General features: G+C 38.0%; 1 protein-coding gene across 5 annotated transcripts in view; it reads right to left on the reverse strand.

The window, feature by feature from the left end:
- Positions 1-4,905: 4,905 nt before the first annotated feature.
- The window catches only part of LOC129749898 (zinc finger protein ush), a 434,632-nt gene continuing 417,395 nt past the window's right edge, over positions 4,906-22,142 (reverse strand). For 3 of the 5 annotated variants that reach the window (XM_055745025.1, XM_055745020.1, XM_055745022.1), the window contains exons 2-8: positions 17,414-18,899; positions 14,196-14,549; positions 13,168-14,128; positions 12,892-13,106; positions 12,503-12,824; positions 6,777-6,958; positions 4,906-6,711 (exon numbers count right to left, since the gene is read on the reverse strand). In XM_055745025.1, coding sequence (XP_055601000.1) covers positions 6,171-6,711; positions 6,777-6,958; positions 12,503-12,824; positions 12,892-13,106; positions 13,168-14,128; positions 14,196-14,549; positions 17,414-18,732 — 3,894 coding nt within the window. In that variant the 5' untranslated portion in view covers positions 18,733-18,899 and the 3' untranslated portion in view covers positions 4,906-6,170. Of the gene's footprint in view, positions 6,712-6,776; positions 6,959-12,502; positions 12,825-12,891; positions 13,107-13,167; positions 14,129-14,195; positions 14,550-17,413; positions 18,900-19,072; positions 19,142-19,194; positions 19,631-22,142 lie in introns of those variants that run through there. The other 2 variants (XM_055745023.1, XM_055745021.1) reach the window with 2 other exon arrangements.

The raw sequence follows: 22,142 nt of genomic DNA on the forward strand, positions 1-22,142 counted from the left end.
AAGACAAAAAAGACAAAAAAGACAAAAAAGACAAAAAAGACAAAAAAGACAAAAAAGACAAAAAAGACAAAAAAGACAAAAAAGACAAAAAAGACAAAAAAGACAAAAAAGACAAAAAAGACAAAAAAGACAAAAAAGACAAAAAAGACAAAAAAGACAAAAAAGACAAAAAAGACAAAAAAGACAAAAAAGACAAAAAAGACAAAAAAGACAAAAAAGACAAAAAAGACAAAAAAGACAAAAAAGACAAAAAAGACAAAAAAGACAAAAAAGACAAAAAAGACAAAAAAGACAAAAAAGACAAAAAAGACAAAAAAGACAAAAAAGACAAAAAAGACAAAAAAGACAAAAAAGACAAAAAAGACAAAAAAGACAAAAAAGACAAAAAAGACAAAAAAGACAAAAAAGACAAAAAAGACAAAAAAGACAAAAAAGACAAAAAAGACAAAAAAGACAAAAAAGACAAAAAAGACAAAAAAGACAAAAAAGACAAAAAAGACAAAAAAGACAAAAAAGACAAAAAAGACAAAAAAGACAAAAAAGACAAAAAAGACAAAAAAGACAAAAAAGACAAAAAAGACAAAAAAGACAAAAAAGACAAAAAAGACAAAAAAGACAAAAAAGACAAAAAAGACAAAAAAGACAAAAAAGACAAAAAAGACAAAAAAGACAAAAAAGACAAAAAAGACAAAAAAGACAAAAAAGACAAAAAAGACAAAAAAGACAAAAAAGACAAAAAAGACAAAAAAGACAAAAAAGACAAAAAAGACAGAAAAGACAGAAAAGACAGAAAAGACGGAAAAGACAAAAATGACAAAAAATGCCAAGAAATGACAAAAAATTACAAAAATGACAAAAATGACAGAAAAGACAAAAAAGACAAAAAAGACAAAAAAGACAAAAAAGACAAAAAAGACAAAAAAGACAAAAAAGACAAAAAAGACAAAAAAGACAAAAAAGACAAAAAAGACAAAAAAGACAAAAAAGACAAAAAAGACAAAAAAGACAAAAAAGACAAAAAAGACAAAAAAGACAAAAAAGACAAAAAAGACAAAAAAGACAAAAAAGACAAAAAAGACAAAAAAGACAAAAAAGACAAAAAAGACAAAAAAGACAAAAAAGACAAAAAAGACAAAAAAGACAAAAAAGACAAAAAAGACAAAAAAGACAAAAAAGACAAAAAAGACAAAAAAGACAAAAAAGACAAAAAAGACAAAAAAGACAAAAAAGACAAAAAAGACAAAAAAGACAAAAAAGACAAAAAAGACAAAAAAGACAAAAAAGACAAAAAAGACAAAAAAGACAAAAAAGACAAAAAAGACAAAAAAGACAAAAAAGACAAAAAAGACAAAAAAGACAAAAAAGACAAAAAAGACAAAAAAGACAAAAAAGACAAAAAAGACAAAAAAGACAAAAAAGACAAAAAAGACAAAAAAGACAAAAAAGACAAAAAAGACAAAAAAGACAAAAAAGACAAAAAAGACAAAAAAGACAAAAAAGACAAAAAAGACAAAAAAGACAAAAAAGACAAAAAAGACAAAAAAGACAAAAAAGACAAAAAAGACAAAAAAGACAAAAAAGACAAAAAAGACAAAAAAGACAAAAAAGACAAAAAAGACAAAAAAGACAAAAAAGACAAAAAAGACAAAAAAGACAAAAAAGACAAAAAAGACAAAAAAGACAAAAAAGACAAAAAAGACAAAAAAGACAAAAAAGACAAAAAAGACAAAAAAGACAAAAAAGACAAAAAAGACAAAAAAGACAAAAAAGACAAAAAAGACAAAAAAGACAAAAAAGACAAAAAAGACAAAAAAGACAAAAAAGACAAAAAAGACAAAAAAGACAAAAAAGACAAAAAAGACAAAAAAGACAAAAAAGACAAAAAAGACAAAAAAGACAAAAAAGACAAAAAAGACAAAAAAGACAAAAAAGACAAAAAAGACAAAAAAGACAAAAAAGACAAAAAAGACAAAAAAGACAAAAAAGACAAAAAAGACAAAAAAGACAAAAAAGACAAAAAAGACAAAAAAGACAAAAAAGACAAAAAAGACAAAAAAGACAAAAAAGACAAAAAAGACAAAAAAGACAAAAAAGACAAAAAAGACAAAAAAGACAAAAAAGACAAAAAAGACAAAAAAGACAAAAAAGACAAAAAAGACAAAAAAGACAAAAAAGACAAAAAAGACAAAAAAGACAAAAAAGACAAAAAAGACAAAAAAGACAAAAAAGACAAAAAAGACAAAAAAGACAAAAAAGACAAAAAAGACAAAAAAGACAAAAAAGACAAAAAAGACAAAAAAGACAAAAAAGACAAAAAAGACAAAAAAGACAAAAAAGACAAAAAAGACAAAAAAGACAAAAAAGACAAAAAAGACAAAAAAGACAAAAAAGACAAAAAAGACAAAAAAGACAAAAAAGACAAAAAAGACAAAAAAGACAAAAAAGACAAAAAAGACAAAAAAGACAAAAAAGACAAAAAAGACAAAAAAGACAAAAAAGACAAAAAAGACAAAAAAGACAAAAAAGACAAAAAAGACAAAAAAGACAAAAAAGACAAAAAAGACAAAAAAGACAAAAAAGACAAAAAAGACAAAAAAGACAAAAAAGACAAAAAAGACAAAAAAGACAAAAAAGACAAAAAAGACAAAAAAGACAAAAAAGACAAAAAAGACAAAAAAGACAAAAAAGACAAAAAAGACAAAAAAGACAAAAAAGACAAAAAAGACAAAAAAGACAAAAAAGACAAAAAAGACAAAAAAGACAAAAAAGACAAAAAAGACAAAAAAGACAAAAAAGACAAAAAAGACAAAAAAGACAAAAAAGACAAAAAAGACAAAAAAGACAAAAAAGACAAAAAAGACAAAAAAGACAAAAAAGACAAAAAAGACAAAAAAGACAAAAAAGACAAAAAAGACAAAAAAGACAAAAAAGACAAAAAAGACAAAAAAGACAAAAAAGACAAAAAAGACAAAAAAGACAAAAAAGACAAAAAAGACAAAAAAGACAAAAAAGACAAAAAAGACAAAAAAGACAAAAAAGACAAAAAAGACAAAAAAGACAAAAAAGACAAAAAAGACAAAAAAGACAAAAAAGACAAAAAAGACAAAAAAGACAAAAAAGACAAAAAAGACAAAAAAGACAAAAAAGACAAAAAAGACAAAAAAGACAAAAAAGACAAAAAAGACAAAAAAGACAAAAAAGACAAAAAAGACAAAAAAGACAAAAAAGACAAAAAAGACAAAAAAGACAAAAAAGACAAAAAAGACAAAAAAGACAAAAAAGACAAAAAAGACAAAAAAGACAAAAAAGACAAAAAAGACAAAAAAGACAAAAAAGACAAAAAAGACAAAAAAGACAAAAAAGACAAAAAAGACAAAAAAGACAAAAAAGACAAAAAAGACAAAAAAGACAAAAAAGACAAAAAAGACAAAAAAGACAAAAAAGACAAAAAAGACAAAAAAGACAAAAAAGACAAAAAAGACAAAAAAGACAAAAAAGACAAAAAAGACAAAAAAGACAAAAAAGACAAAAAAGACAAAAAAAAACAAAAAAGACAAAAAAGACAAATGAGACAAAAAATGACAAAAAAGACAAAAAAGTTAAAAAAATGACTAAACATGACTAAAAAGACAAAAAAAACAAAAATTACAAAAAAAAGACAAGAAGACAAAAACAAAAAAAAAGTTAAAAAAATTAAAAAACAATTTATGGATCCAATTTTTTTCGATAAAAATTATGTTTTTGTAAGAAAGTGTGATAGCAATAAATACAATCGACTTGTTTGAATCATGTTTCATAATTTTATTTTCATAATATGCCGTTTGTTTTTTCTTTCACTTTTCATTGCTTGTCGAGAATGTGTATTTCTCAACTTGGTAGCTTTTCTTCCCATTGTTTTTTTTTTCTACTTCACTTTTAACTTGTGTTGAGTTGTTTTTGATTTTTCTTCTTCTTCGATTTTCGAGGGTTATTTTTTTTGCTGTAACACGACGGGCACACACGCACAACGATATATGTATGTATGTAGAGTAATAGTTTAGTAGTGGTACCTACACAATTTTGATAAATAATAGTTTTTGTTATTGTCATTTCGTGTATTCTAATTTTTCAACAATTTTTTGTTTAAAGTTGTTACTCAATCAAGTGTGGTTTTTTCTTCCTCTTTTTCTTTTAAGGGGGGGGGGTAGGGTCTAACACTTTCAAAAAATCGATTTTTTTATTTTTTTATTTTCTTATTGTAAAACATTTCAAGAATGTTGTGTCAAATTTTCAAGTCAATCGAAGCAAAACTGTAGAAGTTATAGGCCTTTATCTCCTCCTATCTTATACTGCAAGAAAGCAAGAGCAGAAACTTCAAACGCGTTTTTCTCGAAAGCACATTTTTAAAGTCCGTGGACATCGTCATTTGAAAACTACTTATCCGATTCTTTTCAAATTTGGAACATATTTTCTACATATAAAATACCAGACCCCAACGTTTTTCTTTTTTTATTTTTTTACTTTGGGGAGATTTTACAGCTAAAAAATGGCGGATTTTTTCGTGAAAAATCGTAGTTTTTACTTCAAACAGCCACAAAAATTTCATTAAAAATTTTTTAAGCTAAATAAAAACGTTGGGGTCTAGAAAAACATCTATTAAAAATATTTTGCTCTGATTTTTTGACTTCAGATGATTCTGTGCTGAGATACAGTGTCCACCGCAAATCCTGTTTTCTAAATGGCATCCTCGAAAGTGCTCCGTCACCGGCTCATTTTTCAATATTTTTCTACGAAAAAATTACTAAATGTTCTTTTAACAATGCTTTGTATAATGCACAAAATTTGAATACATTTGTTTGAACGATAGCTCTAGAAATAAATCGAGAAAATGGTGTTTTTTTTTACCCGTTAGACCCTACCCCCCCCTTAATCTGGTGTTTTTGATATTTTGAGAAGTTATGGGTATTGATTTCGTATTACAATATGGCGTGGTTTTTTGTTTTTTTGTAAATTGTTGGTTGGTTAACATTTTACAAATCAATTGTTTCGATGAACTCGAAACAGTGGAAATCTATTGCTCACAGCGCTGCTGCTGTTGTTGGTGGAGTTGAAGGTCGTTAGAATTAGGTATAGCGAAGAAGTATCTTTTACTGTTTTAGCCAGGCTAGGGTCCATTTCTACAGCGCCGTTTGCTTCTGCTTAGTTTGCGGAAATGATCGGTATGTTAATAGTTCAGTGTAATATTTACTCCTAAATGCGTTTGGGTTTTTTTTCTTTTAATGAATAGGATTTCTTTTAAATTCGAGCTTGCGTGTTTTTCGGCGATATTTTTTTTCGTCTTTCATAGTGATAGAATCACATTTGACTTCCTTTCTACAATTTGCACATTCATATTTTTACATCTCTCAAACTGTGTGAGGGTTAAGCAAGTATGGTCTAACGAAATATAATTATCGGCTACTAAATGCAAAACGTACCTATATGTCGTTCAATTGTTTTAAGTCTTTACTCGATTCAGCGCATTTACAGGGAAGATTTACATGCGCGTACGTATGTGGATTGATTGGTAATTAACTTAGCGAATAAAAAACTGATAATTATAATAATAGGTATTGGAAAACAACTTGCTAGCCTTTGGTGATAATAAAACATCGCGAATAAACCGTGTGTTGGTAATAAAAATTCAACTAAAACAGACTCGGCCGAAATTTTCCTCGGTCCGGGAACTAAAAACTATAGATGTTTGTAATTTGATTTCACATTCAAACTTTAGGGTCTCTGTATCTGCCTAAAAACTACCATCGAATGTTTTACATTACACGCTCTGATGCTGATGATCAGCCGAATTCTACGGAGTACATATATATTTATAAGAGCTTAGCACAAAACTTACGAAGCTATGAAAGGGTCGCTCTCGTTTCGTGGGTTATTTTTGTTTTGTTTAAGATTCCGAGGCTTAAGATTAAGAACTTTTAGGTTAGCTGATGCGCTGATAGGATAACACAGTTATTTTTATATGAATGTTTACAGGTGGCAATTCCATATGATTTGCCTTGACTGCATTCTCTCTTCTCTTTCGATAAAAACCGTATACTTATGGGTTGTTTGTGATTGATAAATTCTTCCTTTACTTTGATGTCCGTATACAACGATTGCCTTGCCCGTCTCTCAAAAAATTAGAAAAAGGATTCTTAAACAGAAGTTTCTGTGGCCCTATTGCTGGCGACAGCTACGGCCACCGCATTGCCACCGTTGGGCGATCCGGTCGTCGCCGCTCGAAGACTAGCCGGGGCAATGACACCTGCCCCGGAAGCTGAATCCGAACCTGCCGCCGCCTGACTGTTCTTGCAGTAGAACTTCTTATGGGCTATGTACGTATTGGCGTAGTTGAAGGTAATATCGCAGGTGTCACAGTAGTTGGGTCCGCTGTGATTGACCTCCCCGGTGAAGCCACTCGAAGGTGGCGAGGGAGTTTTGTTATGCTGATGATGGCCGGGGGAGTTTTTAACATTCATCGATCCAGTCGAAGGCTGATGCTTAAGCTGTTTGATCTGATGGGAAGGAATCAATGCTGGGGGAGGAGGCGGAGGAGAACCCATCGGTGAAATCGAGTGTCTTCCGGAAAGGTCCTGCCCTTCGGTTTTGATGATGACCTCCGGCTCCTCGACGACCACATCGACCTCGACGTCACCTTCCTCCGGTCGATCGTCCTCGGGTTCGGTTTTGATGAGACTGTAACAAAAAAAAAACGAACTAGAATTCCATATCCCTTTTAAAACAACACTCAAATAACCCACCTGTTGGAACCCGGCATTGGGAGGCCCGGGGTGCTGCTGACCGGTGGCCGCGACGGAGTCGAGCCACTTTCGCTGCTGCTGCCAGCAGAGCCGTTGAAGATCAGCGATTCGCCACCCTCGCCGATCAGGGGCGAATCGCTCGGCGGTCGCTCCCGGCCGTGGATCAGTTTGATATGCTTGGCCTGGAAGAAGCAGGAAAAAAACATTGGTTAATTATATTCCAAATCCTGACCTTTTGAGTTTTAAATTTTTAGAGTTTTTAATTTTTTTTTCTAACTTCGTATTTTTGTGCCTTTTTTCGCTTTCAAATCGGTTTTTAATTTTTTTTTATTAAAGTACCGATATTAAGATTGTTAAAGGTCTCTTCTTTAAAAAAAATTGAAAATAGGAATTTGAAATTTTGAGACAAATCTGTATTGTTGGTTATTCATTTTGATCGTGTAGTAAGTGTTTAGAGTTAAGAGTGTAAACGTCAAAATGCACACGTGAGTGAACAACATAAACAAGAATCGGCAAAACAAAACAAAATCTGTGGAACGAAACAAATTAAGCGCCAGAATTCGTCATTGCGATTGTGATTTGCTGAACGTTGTGGAGTTGCAACCCGGAGTCGAAGCCAACAAGCTGGAAGCCAAATTTGAGTTGGTTTGGTGAAGAGGCAACGGAAGATAACGGACGCTGTTTTTCTGAACCAGCAGCAAACAGAATCATCTCCAGCGTAAAAGAAGCCGAAGGCCGAAGACATTTCTGTGCCACTAGTAAAAAGGAAATTGAAAGACGAAAGAAAAATTGCACGTAAGGACAGGAACATAACCATTAGCTCGGCAATCATCCGGTGGAAATTTCGATTGGTAGAAGACAATGACCTCTCGTGAAAGAGTTAGCGATTTTGTTTGATAAGAAGCGAAAGTTAACTATTGTAGTAGTAAGCTATGACCAATGTAAAATAAAATTTTCTTCATTCTGTTACTAACTGTCAACACTAGAAGAAGTGTTTCAATAGGTTATGGGCCTATCGTTTCTGAACTTGAAACTCTGAAGTTATAGCAAGCAAAGATTTTTCGGGCTCTGCGGACGGGAAAATTGGGCGACGTGGAAGTTTGCCGTGGAAACTTATCTAGAGCTTGAGGACCTTTGGGAAGCAGTCAAGCCCGAGAGAAAAGCCGACGGAACTTTCAACGATGTCGATCCGACAAACTATATCCACGTGCAATCGGCGTCGACAGCGATGGAAGTTTGGCAAAATCTGGAGAAGGCATTTGAAGATTCGGGTCTTACCAGGCGAGTAGGACTTTTACGCAAGCTGGTCAAAGCGGATCTCGGAAGCTGTTCTTCAATATCGGAGTACGTGAATCAAGTGGTCTCTACGGCACATCAACTCAACGGGATCGGATTTCCAATTTCGGACGAATGGATTGGTGCGTTGCTGCTGTGTGGTCTCCCGGAGGATTACAGGCCAATGAGAGAACTCCGGCTTAGAGAACTCCGGCACCCCAATCATAGGAGATGCCATCAAAACCAAGCTACTGTAGGAGCTGCAGGTACCTTCGGCGGATGCGGCACTACTGGTAAAAGGGAAGCGGGGAGGATTGAACAAGCAACACAAAATTCCAAACCATCCGAAAGCAGATTCGAGAGGTCCGAAGTGTAGGAAGTGCAAGAAATTCGACCACATTGCGAAGGAGTGCAAAAATACGTCAGATGAAGCTTTTTGAACTGTCCTTTCTACGATCGAGTCACGCAACGCCACCGATTGGTATTTCGATTCCGGGGCAACAGTGCACATGACTCACAACAAGGCGCTGTTGAAGGATCTGAAGCCGTCGAACGGTTCCGTTGTAGCTGCTAACAAGGGAGAAATGAACATCGAAGCAGTTGGAAAAACCATCTTGAAGCCCCGTTTTCAGAAAAGCTGTTCTGAACTCCAAGTCAACGAAGTGCGATACATTCCACAATTGTCCGTGAACCTACTCTCCGTCAACAGGATTGTTCGAAATGGATACAGCATGGTATTCAACAACGCGGGCTGTAGAGTGCTGAACCAGAATGGCAACATAGTGGCTCAAGGTACCCATACAAATGATCTATTCAAGCTGGAGCAATACGGTGTAGGCGACAGGGCACTGGCGTGCTCATCAAAAGTATCCCTGGACATCTGGCATCGCCGAATGGGCCACTTGAATTCGGCTAGTTTGAAGCAGCTGGCTGATGGTCTGGTTGCCGGCGTTGAATTAAGCGAGAAGACGGTTGCTGATTGTTGCATTTGTGCTATGGGTAAACATAGTCGTCAACCATTTCCTAAGACAGGTACATGTGCTACCAATCTCTTGGAAATAGTTCACTTGGACATTTGCGGACCCATGGAGGTGAAGTCGCTTGGAAGAAGCCGATATTATGTCACTTTTATAGATGACAAGTCTAGAAGGATTTTTGTCTATTTTCCTGAAACAAAATCCGAAGGAGAAGTTCTAGAAATCTTCAAGAGATTTCATGTGATGGCTGAGCGGCAAACCGGATGTAAGATAAAAACTCCACGTACTGACAACGGGTTGGAGTATACAAACCGGAAGTTTAAAGATTATCTTGCGATGTTTGGGATCCGCCATCAGACAACGACTACCTACACACCACAGCAAAATGGGCTAGCTGAGCGAGCAAATCGGACAATCGTCGAGAGTGCGAGATGCATGCTATTCGAAGCGGAGCTAGAGAAGACTTTCTGGGCTGAGGCTGTATCGATTGCGGTTTATCTCTTGAATCGTTCCCCTACGAGAGGTCATCATGTCACACCTGAACAGCTATGGAGTGGAAAGAAACCGGACTTATCACACGTGAGGATCTTCGGGACACAATCCATGGTGCATGTACCAAAGCCCAAACGACGCAAATGGGATGCCAAATAGGAACCTGGTATTTTATTAGGTTTCGAAGAGGACACCAAGGGCTATCGTCTGTATGACTTGAAAACCAAGAAGATCATCAAGAGCCGTGACGTGATATTCATCGATGAAGGCGCAATCGATGATCGCAAACCGCAACCTGGTGCAAAACTGACGGTAAAATGGTTTACTTGGACTTCGAAACCAACGAGGAATCAGTAGAATCGGCTGGACCAGTCGAGGTTCCGAACGTTCCTGGTGCTGATGCCGGCGTTCTGGCACCGATCCCCGAAGATCAAGTGGTCATCACTGCAACGGAAATCCTAGAGAGCAGTTTTGAAAATGATGATTTCGATGAGGCGCTTAGCAATGTTAGTAGTAGCTCGACAGATACCTTTACCAATGTGACTGTGCTCCCTCCGCGCCAAGTTTCATATCCGCCTGAGTCACTGGCGTTGAGGCGAAGCGGTCGGGAGCACCATCTACCAGGCAAGTATGATCAGTTTGTTGTTATAACCGGAGGTCTACCCAGTTTTCACTCGCCACAGATAGCCAGTACTGATGTCGCGCGGGGTGCGCTACCGAGTCATGCCGAGCCGAGCCAATTCAGTGGAGTGGCTACTCAGCAACATGTTGATGTCTCAAGTGATCCAACAACCCCGCAGGAAGCGACGTCCCGTCCCGATGCCGGCAAATGGAAGGCAGCCATGCAGGAGGAGTACGATGCGTTAATGAGCAATCAAACTTGGTCCTTGGCGGAGCTACCAAAAGGCAGAAAGGCGATCTAGTGTAAGTGGGTGTTTAAAACCAAACACGACTCGAACGGAAATGTGGACCGATACAAAGCGCGCCTGGTGATTAAAGGTTTCTCGCAGCGAAAGGGGGTGGACTATGATGAAACGTACTCTCCCGTCGTGCGTCACAGTTCACTGCGGTACCTTTTCGCGATGGCTTCAAGATAAGGTTGGCAGATTCAACAGATGGATGCTGTAACGGCGAAGGAGAACTTGAAGAGGAAATATTTATGGAGCAGCCGTTGATGTTTGAGAATCCCACGAAGAGGAAGCTGGTATGCCGACTGAACAAGGCGTTGTACGGGCTGAAACAGTCGAGCCGAGTTTGGAACAACAATCTGGATTCCATGCTTAAGAAGTTTGGTCTTACTCAAGCAAACTACGATCCATTCGTGTATTACATTGTCGAAAATCAAGAGGCTATTTTCGTGGCGGTCTACGTCGATGATGTGATGATTTTCTCGAGCAACAACGACTGGGTCAAGCGCATCAAGACGTTCCTGAATACGAACTTCCGGATGAAAGATCTGGGAGAGGCTAAGAGTTGCTTGGGCATACGGATCACTCGGACCGACGATGCTGTTGCTCTTGATCAAGAAGCTTACATCGAAGCGATCCTGGCTAGGTTCAACATGGCGAACTGTAAACCTGCAAAGATTCCGATGGTGGGCAAGCTGAACAAAGACATGTCACCTAAAACAAACGAAGATGGGAAGCAGATGGACAACATTCCGTATCAAGAAGCTGTTGGTTCTCTTATGTACCTGGCGCAGGTTACCCGATCGGATATTCTCTAAGCCATCAATCAACTCAGCCGTTACAACTCAAATCCTGGTCAACAACATTGGAGTGCGGTAAAGCATCTTTTCCGCTACCTGCGTGGAACTTCGAAACTGAAACTAGTTTACAAGAAGAATGCGAACGAGGAGGTTATTGGTTACAGCGATGCTGACTGGGCAGCTGATCTGGACGACCGGAAGTCAACGAGCGGTTACATATTTCAACTGCAAGGGGCCGCGATTTCTTGGTGTTGTAAGCGCCAGCCAACAATAGCATTATCCACTTGTGAAGCAGAGTATATGGTACTTTCGGCAGCAGTCCAAGAAGCTTCGTGGTGGAAGGGCCTGATGTCGCAGTTCCAGAAGATCAGACCAATTGTTATTCTCTGCGATAACCAAAGTACAATTGCGGTGGCTAAGAATGGTGGTTACAATGCAAGAACAAAGCACATCGACATACGACATCACTATATTCGAGATGCACTGGAGAGAGGAGTAGTCAACATCAACTACGTTACATCTGAGGAGCAACTTGCTGATGGATTAACGAGGCTTTTGGCCGCTGTGAAGCTGATTAAGAATCGTGAAGCAATAGGAATTATAGCTTAAGAAGGTGTATTGTAGTAGTAAGCTATGACCAATGTAAAATAAAATTTGCTTCATTCTGTTACTAACTGTCAACACTAGAAGAAGTGTTTCAATATAAACCACCATGGTTATTAATCGACAGGTCGTTGTTGGAGAGCCGAGTGCCGTCGTTTCGTAGCTAAGCTCACTTTTGTAGCCAGGAAGGGCTACCAGATTCTGTGATACCTGAGAAAACCAAGCTGCGTTTTGGATGTTGTGTTTGTAAAGGGGTCAGAAACCGGGCCCGTGAGTAGATCTAATGTTAAGCTAGCTTAGGTTTTTAAAATGTCTTGTGGAAGTAAATTATTGTCATAGCTACAAGTTTTGGGAAAGAGTTAGCCGTGTAGCACACACTGAAAATCAGTGGTGTTCAAGTTGTTTCATCAGTTATCCTTATTTTCAGATGCTCGGTTTCGATTTTTATTGTGTATTTATTTCATTATTTAAATTTATTGGATTATATTTCCAGATTTTTTAATTTAAATTTTTTAATTTTAGAAAATTTTTAGTTTTGTTAAATGTAGATAAATGTTAAGATTTTTTAATATTATAACCCCTTTATCAATCGCGGCTTTAAAAATCCTCACTAGCTCCGAGAAAATTTGTAACTATTCAATTTGTGTTAACAACATTCAATTTCAACTCACCACGTTGATCTTATGGACCGAATAGTACGGGCACAGCTCACAGAAATGGATCGGCTGGCCTCCAGCTGCTTCCTTTTGCTGTTGCTGCTGCTGATGATGACTAGCTACGGCAGCGGCTGCTGCCTGCTGTGCCGCTGCGACGGCCGCCGCCTGGTTCATGAGCTGTGCCGCGGCAGCAGCGGCCGCTGCTGCAGCTGATGCCACGGCCGCCGCAGGCGGTATCTCGATACCGTCCTCCTCCAAAATACAGGTGATGTAGTTCTCCTCGTTGAAATCATTGGTCTTCTTGTCGAAGTGCATCCGGATGTGGGTACGCATACCACTGTTTTTATGGGATTAGAATGAGATTAATGTTTTGCTGATTTAATTATACAGTAATTAACACTTACCGTAGCGTATTTCCCTTGTAGCGGCAGATGGTACACCGGAAGGCCTTGACACCTCCATGAGTGTCCATGTGGCGTCGTGCTTCGGTTGAGTTGGGACTGATGGCTTCGCAGATCGGGCACTTGTAGGCGCCCTGGCCGGCCACCGTACACGGTTGACCGGGTTCGTGCAAGCTCTTGCACTTGGAGCAGCGTTCCTTTTGCGGAGTTACGTTAGCCTAGTGAGAAAGAGGTCATTGGATCATTTCTAGTCGTTCACACGGTTAGGGGAAAACTTACCGGAGCTTGTACATCGACCCGTTTCGGACAGTAGTACATCTGATGGGCGCTCAAGTTGTCCAGTGAGGTGAATTTAATACCACAGGCAGCACAGATCAGCTGCTGGTAGGAAACTGGAGCTTGGGCACCGGCCATTGAGTTGCGTTGAGCATTGCCCGGCGCTGCGGAGTTTGAAGGACTCACGGCCTGCGGCGAGATCGGGGGACTGACCTTGATGTTATCACCGTCTTTTTCGAGATTGCGAGCCGAGCAGTAGTGTTTCTTGTGGGCGAGATAGTTTTCATATTTACAGAACACAATGTTGCATTCTTTGCACTTTGAGTCGCCCTGTTTGACGAATATCTGAGGACTGCTCGGAATAACCGGAACTTGAACGTTGTTGGTTGGTGAGATGCTGTTCAACAGTGGAGACATCTGTGGTTGCTGGAGATTTTTAGAGTCCATATTGTTGCTGTTGGAGCTGGATGACAGTCTTAGGGCTAGTTCGACACCTTGCTTGGTCAATAAGGGAGAGTTGGGTAGAATGTTGAGATTGAGATTGAGCGTGGGATCTGCGGCGGATAAACGTAGCGCAATATCCGCTGGCAGAAGTGGTCGCATGAGCAGCTGCTGTTGCTGTTGAAGCGTTAGTGGAGATATTGATATAGATCCATCGCGATCATTACGGGATCCACTGCCGCCAGATCCGGTTCCACCACCTCCTCCGCCTCTAGGACTGTTGGATCGTCTTTTCGGAGATGGAGTCAGCGGTGGGCTTCCGGGCAGCGACGGCGCACAGACGATCTGCTCCGGAGTGATCGAATCACCGCTGACCGAGAGATTCTCCTTACCCTCCATCAAACTGTCAAAGTCCATCCGGAGTTGATCAACCGATATAGCGGAAGAAAGTGATAGCGATCGTTCCCTCAGGCTACCACCTTGAGAAAGCCGCCGAACCGATAAATCCAGTGGAGTCGATTCCCTGAAACAATACAAGGATAATGCTACAAAACTCACCCCAAACATAACCTACTCTCTACTGAACTTACTTAACATTCTCGCGCTTGTTGACAGCCTTCAGGACCTCACCGGTACTGTTGTGGCTGTTGCTGCTGCTGCTATTGGAGGAGCCGTTGTTATCGGCATTCCCGGCATTCGAAGGTGTGGGTCCACGGGACAGTGACTCTCGTCCACCACCGGTGTTGCTGTGTCCACCTCCGCCTCCGGAGCCGAGATGTCCCGGGGTCAGTTGCTGAGGTCCGAGGACACCGGCAGCAGCGGCGGCGGCTGCGGCTGCCGCGGCTGTGGCCGATGCCAGCGAGACCGCGATCGGTTGCAGGGTTCCATTTTGGAAGAAGTAACAGGCCGATTCGGGATTGGTGATGCCCGGGGCCAGAGATGATCTGTTGGGTGGAAATTAGAAAGAATTGGAATGTATTCGTGGACTTTATAATGAACAAACTACATTTTGAAATACCGATCTTTGAATAGGTATAATTATTAAAATGACAATAAAAACCCTTTTAGTGTCAAATGATTGCATTCGGGAAAAGGTGAAATGTGATGTCAATTAAAAATTTTTACCCGAAATCGAATTTTTGAGACATTTTTGGGCAAGCTCAAAACCACATTGAAACGTTTAAAGTTTGAACTTGACTTTCCATTATAGTTGTCGAATTATTTTTACCTTACAAAAATACCACAAATCAATAAAAAGAGAAAAATAAATAAAAACTGACAATATAAACAAAAAAGGTTAAAAAACATAAAATTGTCAGAAATAAAAAAAGATATCAAAACACAAAAAAAAATAATAAGAGATAAGGAAATGTAGAAAATGAAAAAATACAATAACAACAAATATCACAAAAATTAGAAAAATGACAAAAATGCCGAAAATGACAAAAATGACAGAAATTTTAAAATTATAAAAATGACAAAAATGACAAAAATGACAGATATAGCATAAATGACAAAAAAGACATAAAAGACATAAAATGAAAAAAATGACAAAAATGACAAAAATGACAAAAAAGACAAAAATGACAAAAATGACAAAAATGACCAAAATGACAAAAATTACAAAAATGACAAAAATGACAAAAATGGCAAAAATGACAAAAATGACAAAAATGACAAAAATGTCAAAAATGACAAAAATGGCAAAATGACAAAAATAACAAAAATGACAAAAGTAACAAAAATGACGAAAATTACAAAAATTGCAAAAATGACGAAAATGACCAAACTGACAAAAATGATAAAACTGACAAAAATGACAAATAAAAAAATAGCAAAAATGACAAAAATTACAAAAATGACAAAAATGACAAAAATGACAAAAATGACGAAAATGACGAAAATGACAAAAATGAAAAAAATTACAAAAATGACAAAAATGACCAAAAATGACCAAAAATGACAAAAATGACAAAAATGACAAAAATGACAAAAATGACAAAAATGACAAAAATGACAAAAAAGAAAAAAAATGACAAAAATGACAAAACTGACAAAACTGACAAAAATGACAAAAATGACAAAAAAAAAACAAAAATGACAAAAATGACAAAAATGACATATATGACAAAAAGGACAAAAATGACAAAAATGTCAAAAATGACAAAAATGACAAAAATGACAAAAATGACAAAATGGACAAAAATGACAAAAATGACAAAAATGACAAAAATGACAAAAATGACAAAAATGACAAAAATGATAAAAAGCAAACATAACAATAATGATAATAATGACAAAAATGACAAGAATGAAAAAAATGGTAACAATGACAAAAATGACAAAAATGATAAAAATGATAAAAATGATAAAAATGACAAAAATGGTAGAAATTACAAAAATGACAAAAATGAAAAAATGACAAAAATAGTAAAAATGACCAAAATGACAAATAGGACTTATTTGACAACAATGGCAATTGTTGTCATTTTTGTTTTATTGTTATTTTTTGTCGTTTTTGTTATTTTTTTTTTTTTGAAAATTCTAGTGGTTTATGTTTTTATTGACTTTTTTATTTTCTACATTTCTTTTTATCTCGTATTCTTTTTTTTGTGTTTTGATAACTTTTTCCATTTTCGACATATTATGATTTTTTTTGCCATTTTTTGTTTATTTTGTCATTTTTCATTCATTTTTTTCTGTTTTTATATGATATGTGGGATTTTCCTTAGGGAAAAATAAATCTACAGCTAAATGACAAAAATGAAAAAAAAATGACAAAAAATGACTTAAATAACAAACATTACAAAATGGCGGAAAAGACAAAAAAGACAAAAATTAATGACATAAACGTTACAAAAATGACAAAAATGAAAAGAACGACAAAAATGGTAGAAATGACTAAAAAGACAAAAATAAAAAAAAATGGTCAAAATGACAAAAAAAAAAGAAAAATGACAATAATGACGAAAATGCCAAAATCGACAAAAAATGACAAAAATGACAGAAATGGCAGAAATGAAAAAAAGACAGAAGTTTGAAAATATTTAAAAATTACAGAAATGACAAAAATTATCAAAATTTCGAAAAAGCAGAATGGACAAAAATGACAAATATGACAAAAATGGCAAAAATGGCAAAAATGGTAAAAATAACAGAAATGACAAAAATGATAAAAATGACAAAAATGATAAAATTGACAAAAATGGTAAAAATGACAGAAATGACAAAAATGGTGAAAATGACAAAAATGACAAAAGTGACAAAAATTAAATAAATTACAAAAATGACAAAAATGTAAAAAATGACAAGAATGACAAAAATGGCAAAAAAACAAAAATGACCAAAAAGAAATACAAAAAGACAAAATGACAAAAACGAGAAAAATGACAAAAATGAATAAAAATGTGTGGAAATTATAAGTTTTCCCAAAACAAATCACTCTTCTTGTGCAAAACACAAGAATAGACGTTACTCAGCCGAATCTCAGGACAAGGAAGCTGATATTCGACAATTTTTTTTTCGAACTTCTCTCATTCTAATTCGTTGACAATTGTCGATGCTTATGTAGATTTTTTTTTTTAATTTGAGGAACATCTTCCGTGAACATTATAGGGGGGAAAAAACGAATATTGCTGGCTTTAAAAGTTTCTTCAGGCTAAAATTTTGCTTTCGGATGAGCTGCCATTGGTCTTCGGTGCTCATCGATACTTAATTTTTTTCCTGGATCATTTTCTGAAGTCAGGATGACTAGTCGCAAGACGAGGAAGAAAACTTATTTCTTTAGAAAAAAAAGGATAATACTCACAGCAAGCCCGGAATAACACTGGCTCCCCGTATCAGCGAGTACGGGATCACGATGATCGGATTGGTCGGCAGCGCTAGGAAAGGCTGTTGGACCGCCGCCACCGGAGGCGTCTTCGGCACATCCGGCGGACTCTGGGAACCGGACTTCTGCTGCTGATGCTGCGGTTTCGGAGTGCTGTTGTTCGATTGCCCATCCCGATGCCGCGAACTGCAGTAGTGCTGCTTGTGGGCCCGATAGGTTTTGGTACTGGAAAACCGGATGTCACAGTCGGAACAGTATCGATCGACTTGTGGCGGGGGTTGCTGCTGCTGTTGTTGTTGTTGCTGCTGCTGTTGCTGGAGGACAGCGGCGGCTGCGGCTGCTGCAGCTGCGGCCTGCGCTTGGAACTGTAGTTGAAGTTGTTGACTAGCTGCTGCTGCTGCTGCTGCTGCGGAACTGTTGTCGTGTTCACCGTTAGAGGTGTTTGGACTCGGTGCGGGCGAGGATTGGTGCATGCGCATGTGGCGATTGAGTGAGACTTTCTTGTCGGCACTGTACGAGCACTGACTGCAGGCGTACTGTTTGCCGGTTTTGGCCGATTTGGCCGGCGGTTCCGAGCTGTTCGGATCGTTGGAGTTAGCGTTCTTGATGCCTCCGCCGTTGTTTTCGTCGGCGTCCTTCCGGTGGGAGCAGTAGTAGGTCTGGTGGGCTTCCAGGGTGGACGCGGATGAGAATCGAATACCGCAGGGACCACACATGAACATCGGTATCCGCGGGGGAAGTTCTACGTTAATGGGAATGGCAATATTTTCCGCCTTGGGAGGTTTGCGGATGACTGGTTGTTGCTGGTATTCGGATTCCAGGCTTTTCTCGTACTGACTATCGTTAACGGCGGTAATGTTTTTAAGATCTTTAGCATCCGGATTGGTCGCTGGATCGGCGGCCAAGGCGGCATTCAGTCTAAGCATGGGAAACTGAGCTGTACTCAGGTCTGCGGACGCCCTATCGTCCTCGTCGTCTCCGTCTTCCGGTTTCCCAACCCTACCCGGTGACTTTGGGTTATCGTCTATGAGAAGGCCAGGTTCGATTTTGATTTCAACCTTCTCCGGTGGCGAGGATCGATCCAGATTGCTCATGGTGGCCGCCGAGTGGAATGCAACGTTTGAGTTTGGGGGAGGTGATGCGACGGAAGGTGTTCGACTGCTTCGGGCAGTTGAGGCAGCTGGAGACGGGGCAAAATCTTCCGCTGGAGGATTCTGTTCCGTTGCGGAGGATGCGTCACCACCGGTTTCTGGCTCGTGTAACCTTTCGGAAGATTCGGGTGATTGAGAGTTGAGCATTTCGGACTCGTGATTTACGTCACTTCCGTTGGATGCTGTGCTTCTGCTACTACTACTACTACTCGTGCTACTGCTGCTGGAATTTACTGCAGATGACTGTGTGGTTCCTTCTTGCTGGTCTTGCTGTGGTAACGACTGCTGCTCATCAGCAGCTTCCTCATCGTCTCCTGGAAAGAGCCAAAAAAAAAAGGATATTAGTGAACAATGCGGGAAAGTCTTGCGTGATTTATGTGACACGGTACAAGAAGCTTAGCTAATGGTTTTCATTCCCCCAAACCAAAGAAAAAAAAAATAACAGCCCATTCTTCGATATTCGACACTAATGACTGTTCCCATTTACCGGTGAGAATTTTGCCTGCGCACAGCTCAAGAAGAAACATCCGGTTCGGTTAAATGAAGATGCGGAATTGAATCGTCCATCACTTGCTGGTAGGAAAAAAAAAAGTTAAATTTAAATCGTACCAGGTACAATTGCATTTCACATCAATCCGGGTCACAAATCACTGCAGCACAAACGAGGACGACTTCTATTTCTGGAGCTTGGAAAAATCCTTCCGACAGTCAGTACCCGCAATGCTGAGGACCAGTCCAGCTGATTTCCATATACCTTCTTTCCCCAGAGAGGGGCAAGCCGACACGGCGCGTGTGATTCTCGGTTGATTAAAAGTGAACCTTTTTTCTGCATCTTTCACATTCCTACTGCTGCAGTGCTCCTAAATCCATCCATCCATCTGGGTTGATGGTTGTTGGTGAGTAACTTTCGAGGTCTACGCCTATAGTTTCCAAACGTATGTTCCAAGGCTCGAAAGAGACTTCGATGCGATGGAAGGTAGGAATCCAATCATCGTTTTGACCCGCACCATATACTTCTCCTGCCTGATGGCCGTCCGGACTAGACGAGTTGGGATGGAACGGCCTGCAGCCCGCACTTTCTTACAAACTTCAACTGTGTAACTACCTGTCGAACTAGCAAACTGATGGAGTGACTCAAGTTATGGATGGAATGCAACACAATTCACAACAGCAGAGCCAGAGGAGAAAAAAAAGCTGCAGATTAAGCAAAATGCTTCCAGTTTGTTCCGAGTCAGTTTCGAGAATTTATGCTTACGAGTTGGAATAGCATGGAAAAAATTTGATTTCCGCTGGTGTCGGATAAATTACACAAAAAAAAAAAGCGTCCGGAACATTTTATTTTTACTCTAATTTGTGTTGTGAGCCTACTTGGTTGAATTTTAATTCTAATGAATCAAAGCAATCGAACGATTCCCTTTAATTCAACCACGGTCATTAATATGTTCAATTTCGAGCTAAAAGAAAGGTTAATTTGAAATTTGAATCTGCATTTTAAATTTTAATTCTTAATCTCAATCCTAAATTAAGTGAGTTTCAGCTGGAAAACAAGATTTGTCATTAACATCAATTCCATTACAACTGTTAGCAAAAAAAAATGATCACAACATTGAGTATGTGTAACCCTTTCGAAGGCAAACGAAGGTAAGATTGATGCTACCGAGGCTCAATTCTCGCTTCCTTTAGTTGGGGAATTAGTTCTTGAACACCTTGCCGATTGCAAAAGTGCAGAAAGAAGTTGAGCATACTCACCTAGCCTTACTAACTGGGCCAGCAGAGGTGGAAGGAAAAACAGTTCCGGATTAATCTCCCACACACTAAAACGAATGGGACAAACCCGATAAGCTCCCGTCCACTAATTAAGCCAACCGGAGGAAAGTCAGCCCAATAAGTTTTATTCAAGAACAACTGGGCAAAACCCGGGGCTACAAATTGTTTTGCACTTGGTTGTCGTCTCGTTCAGTCATGACCAGGTCGCGCCAAACTCCAAGATGGAAGAATAACGTGAATCCTTCGTGCAAGATTGTACTTCTCTGAGTTTTCTACTGGAGCGCTTTCTGGCGCGTCCAAATCCGAAATCTCTGGGAAGCATCGTGATTCGACTCATTATTTTATTTGTTCTTTTCCTCGGAAGTTTGCTTGGGCAGGGGAGGACGAAATCGGATTTTAATTCATTCGAATCTTTCAGGCGGAATAAAAAGCATGCATTCGGAAATTCGTGCATTCGGAGGGGTTATTTCTGCATGATTGGGTTGACTTCAGGCAGCGATTCTCATTAGAGTTGAGATCAAAAGGGTGTGATTTTTCGAGGCCTTGCCTCCGGTAATGTTAGTAAGAAAATGTACAGATAAAGGTTACCGGACGTTTCATAATTCCTCGATCAGCAACGAAGCATTTAAATTCGGATTAGCAACAAAAATTGGAAATGAATTTGCCTCTTTTTTAGAGCTTTTCCAAATCCATAACTTTTATTTTCATATTTCACTGATTTGCTTATTCATAAATAGATTTTTTCAAATTATAGGATCTGAGATTATCATAGGTAAAAATTATAAAAAAGAATGCTTTACGAAAACCAAGTAAATTAGTGGATTATGATAATTCATGCTTGTGATACATACACAGCCAGATCTTGTCAGTATCCCGGTGAGTAGTAAAAGTACTTTTACTAATAATCTTTACCAGCCGGGCCCACTGTGCACTATTGGACGCAAAGACAGCTGGAACACAGAGAGAAAGAAACGTGGACAACAGTACCATACGTTCCCATGATTTAATAGTTTTCATGTTGGGATCACAAATGCTAGAAAGTAGTGTGCTCCTGGACTGGATCCCCGATAAATATTTCTTATGTGGGTGGAAATGGGGTTATTGTACAAAAAAATTCCAAATTTTAGAACATATTATTTTAAATTTTTTTGATCCTCGAACATGGATATAGCGCCATTGCTTGCTCTTGGAAAGAAAAAAAAAAGTTATTGTAACTCCTCTATAAACTGTGTAACTTTACCCTTTCGAAAGATTTCATTGTGAATATATAAACAAAATATTAGACAAACTTTTGTACTTACGAATAACGGAACCAAAAATTTCTTTACAGCTTTCCCTACTTCAACCTTACTAAGAAGTGCATTAAGTGTGTTTGCCCTATTATCGCAAATTTTTTCCAATCACAACTGTTCGAAAAATTTTCACCAAAAACACAAAAAAAAAAATAAAATTGAAAACCATTTAAAATCAATTGTTTGAAGGGACTGCGTTTTGAAAGAAAAAAAATGCTGAGTCAGATAATGCTGGAAAGTACAGCCTTTTTCAGCTAACTATTCTTAAAAATCTGAGATACTTAATGTATTGAACATTTGGAGATTTCTATGAGAAATTTCCAGAAAATATTCATTCTATTAAATTTACCTATGATCATTATTATACAACGAACTCACCAAATAATCATTGGGCCCTGAGTCGTTGATCGATTCCAAGTTCCAGTCAGCACTTGACCGATTCCCGCTCTACATAGCGCCTAAGAAAAACGTTGCTCAAAGTCTTTACTTCGCTGAGGG

The sequence above is a fragment of the Uranotaenia lowii genome, chromosome 2 (assembly GCF_029784155.1).
Source record: "Uranotaenia lowii strain MFRU-FL chromosome 2, ASM2978415v1, whole genome shotgun sequence".
In the NCBI taxonomy this organism is placed as follows: domain Eukaryota; kingdom Metazoa; phylum Arthropoda; class Insecta; order Diptera; family Culicidae; genus Uranotaenia; species Uranotaenia lowii.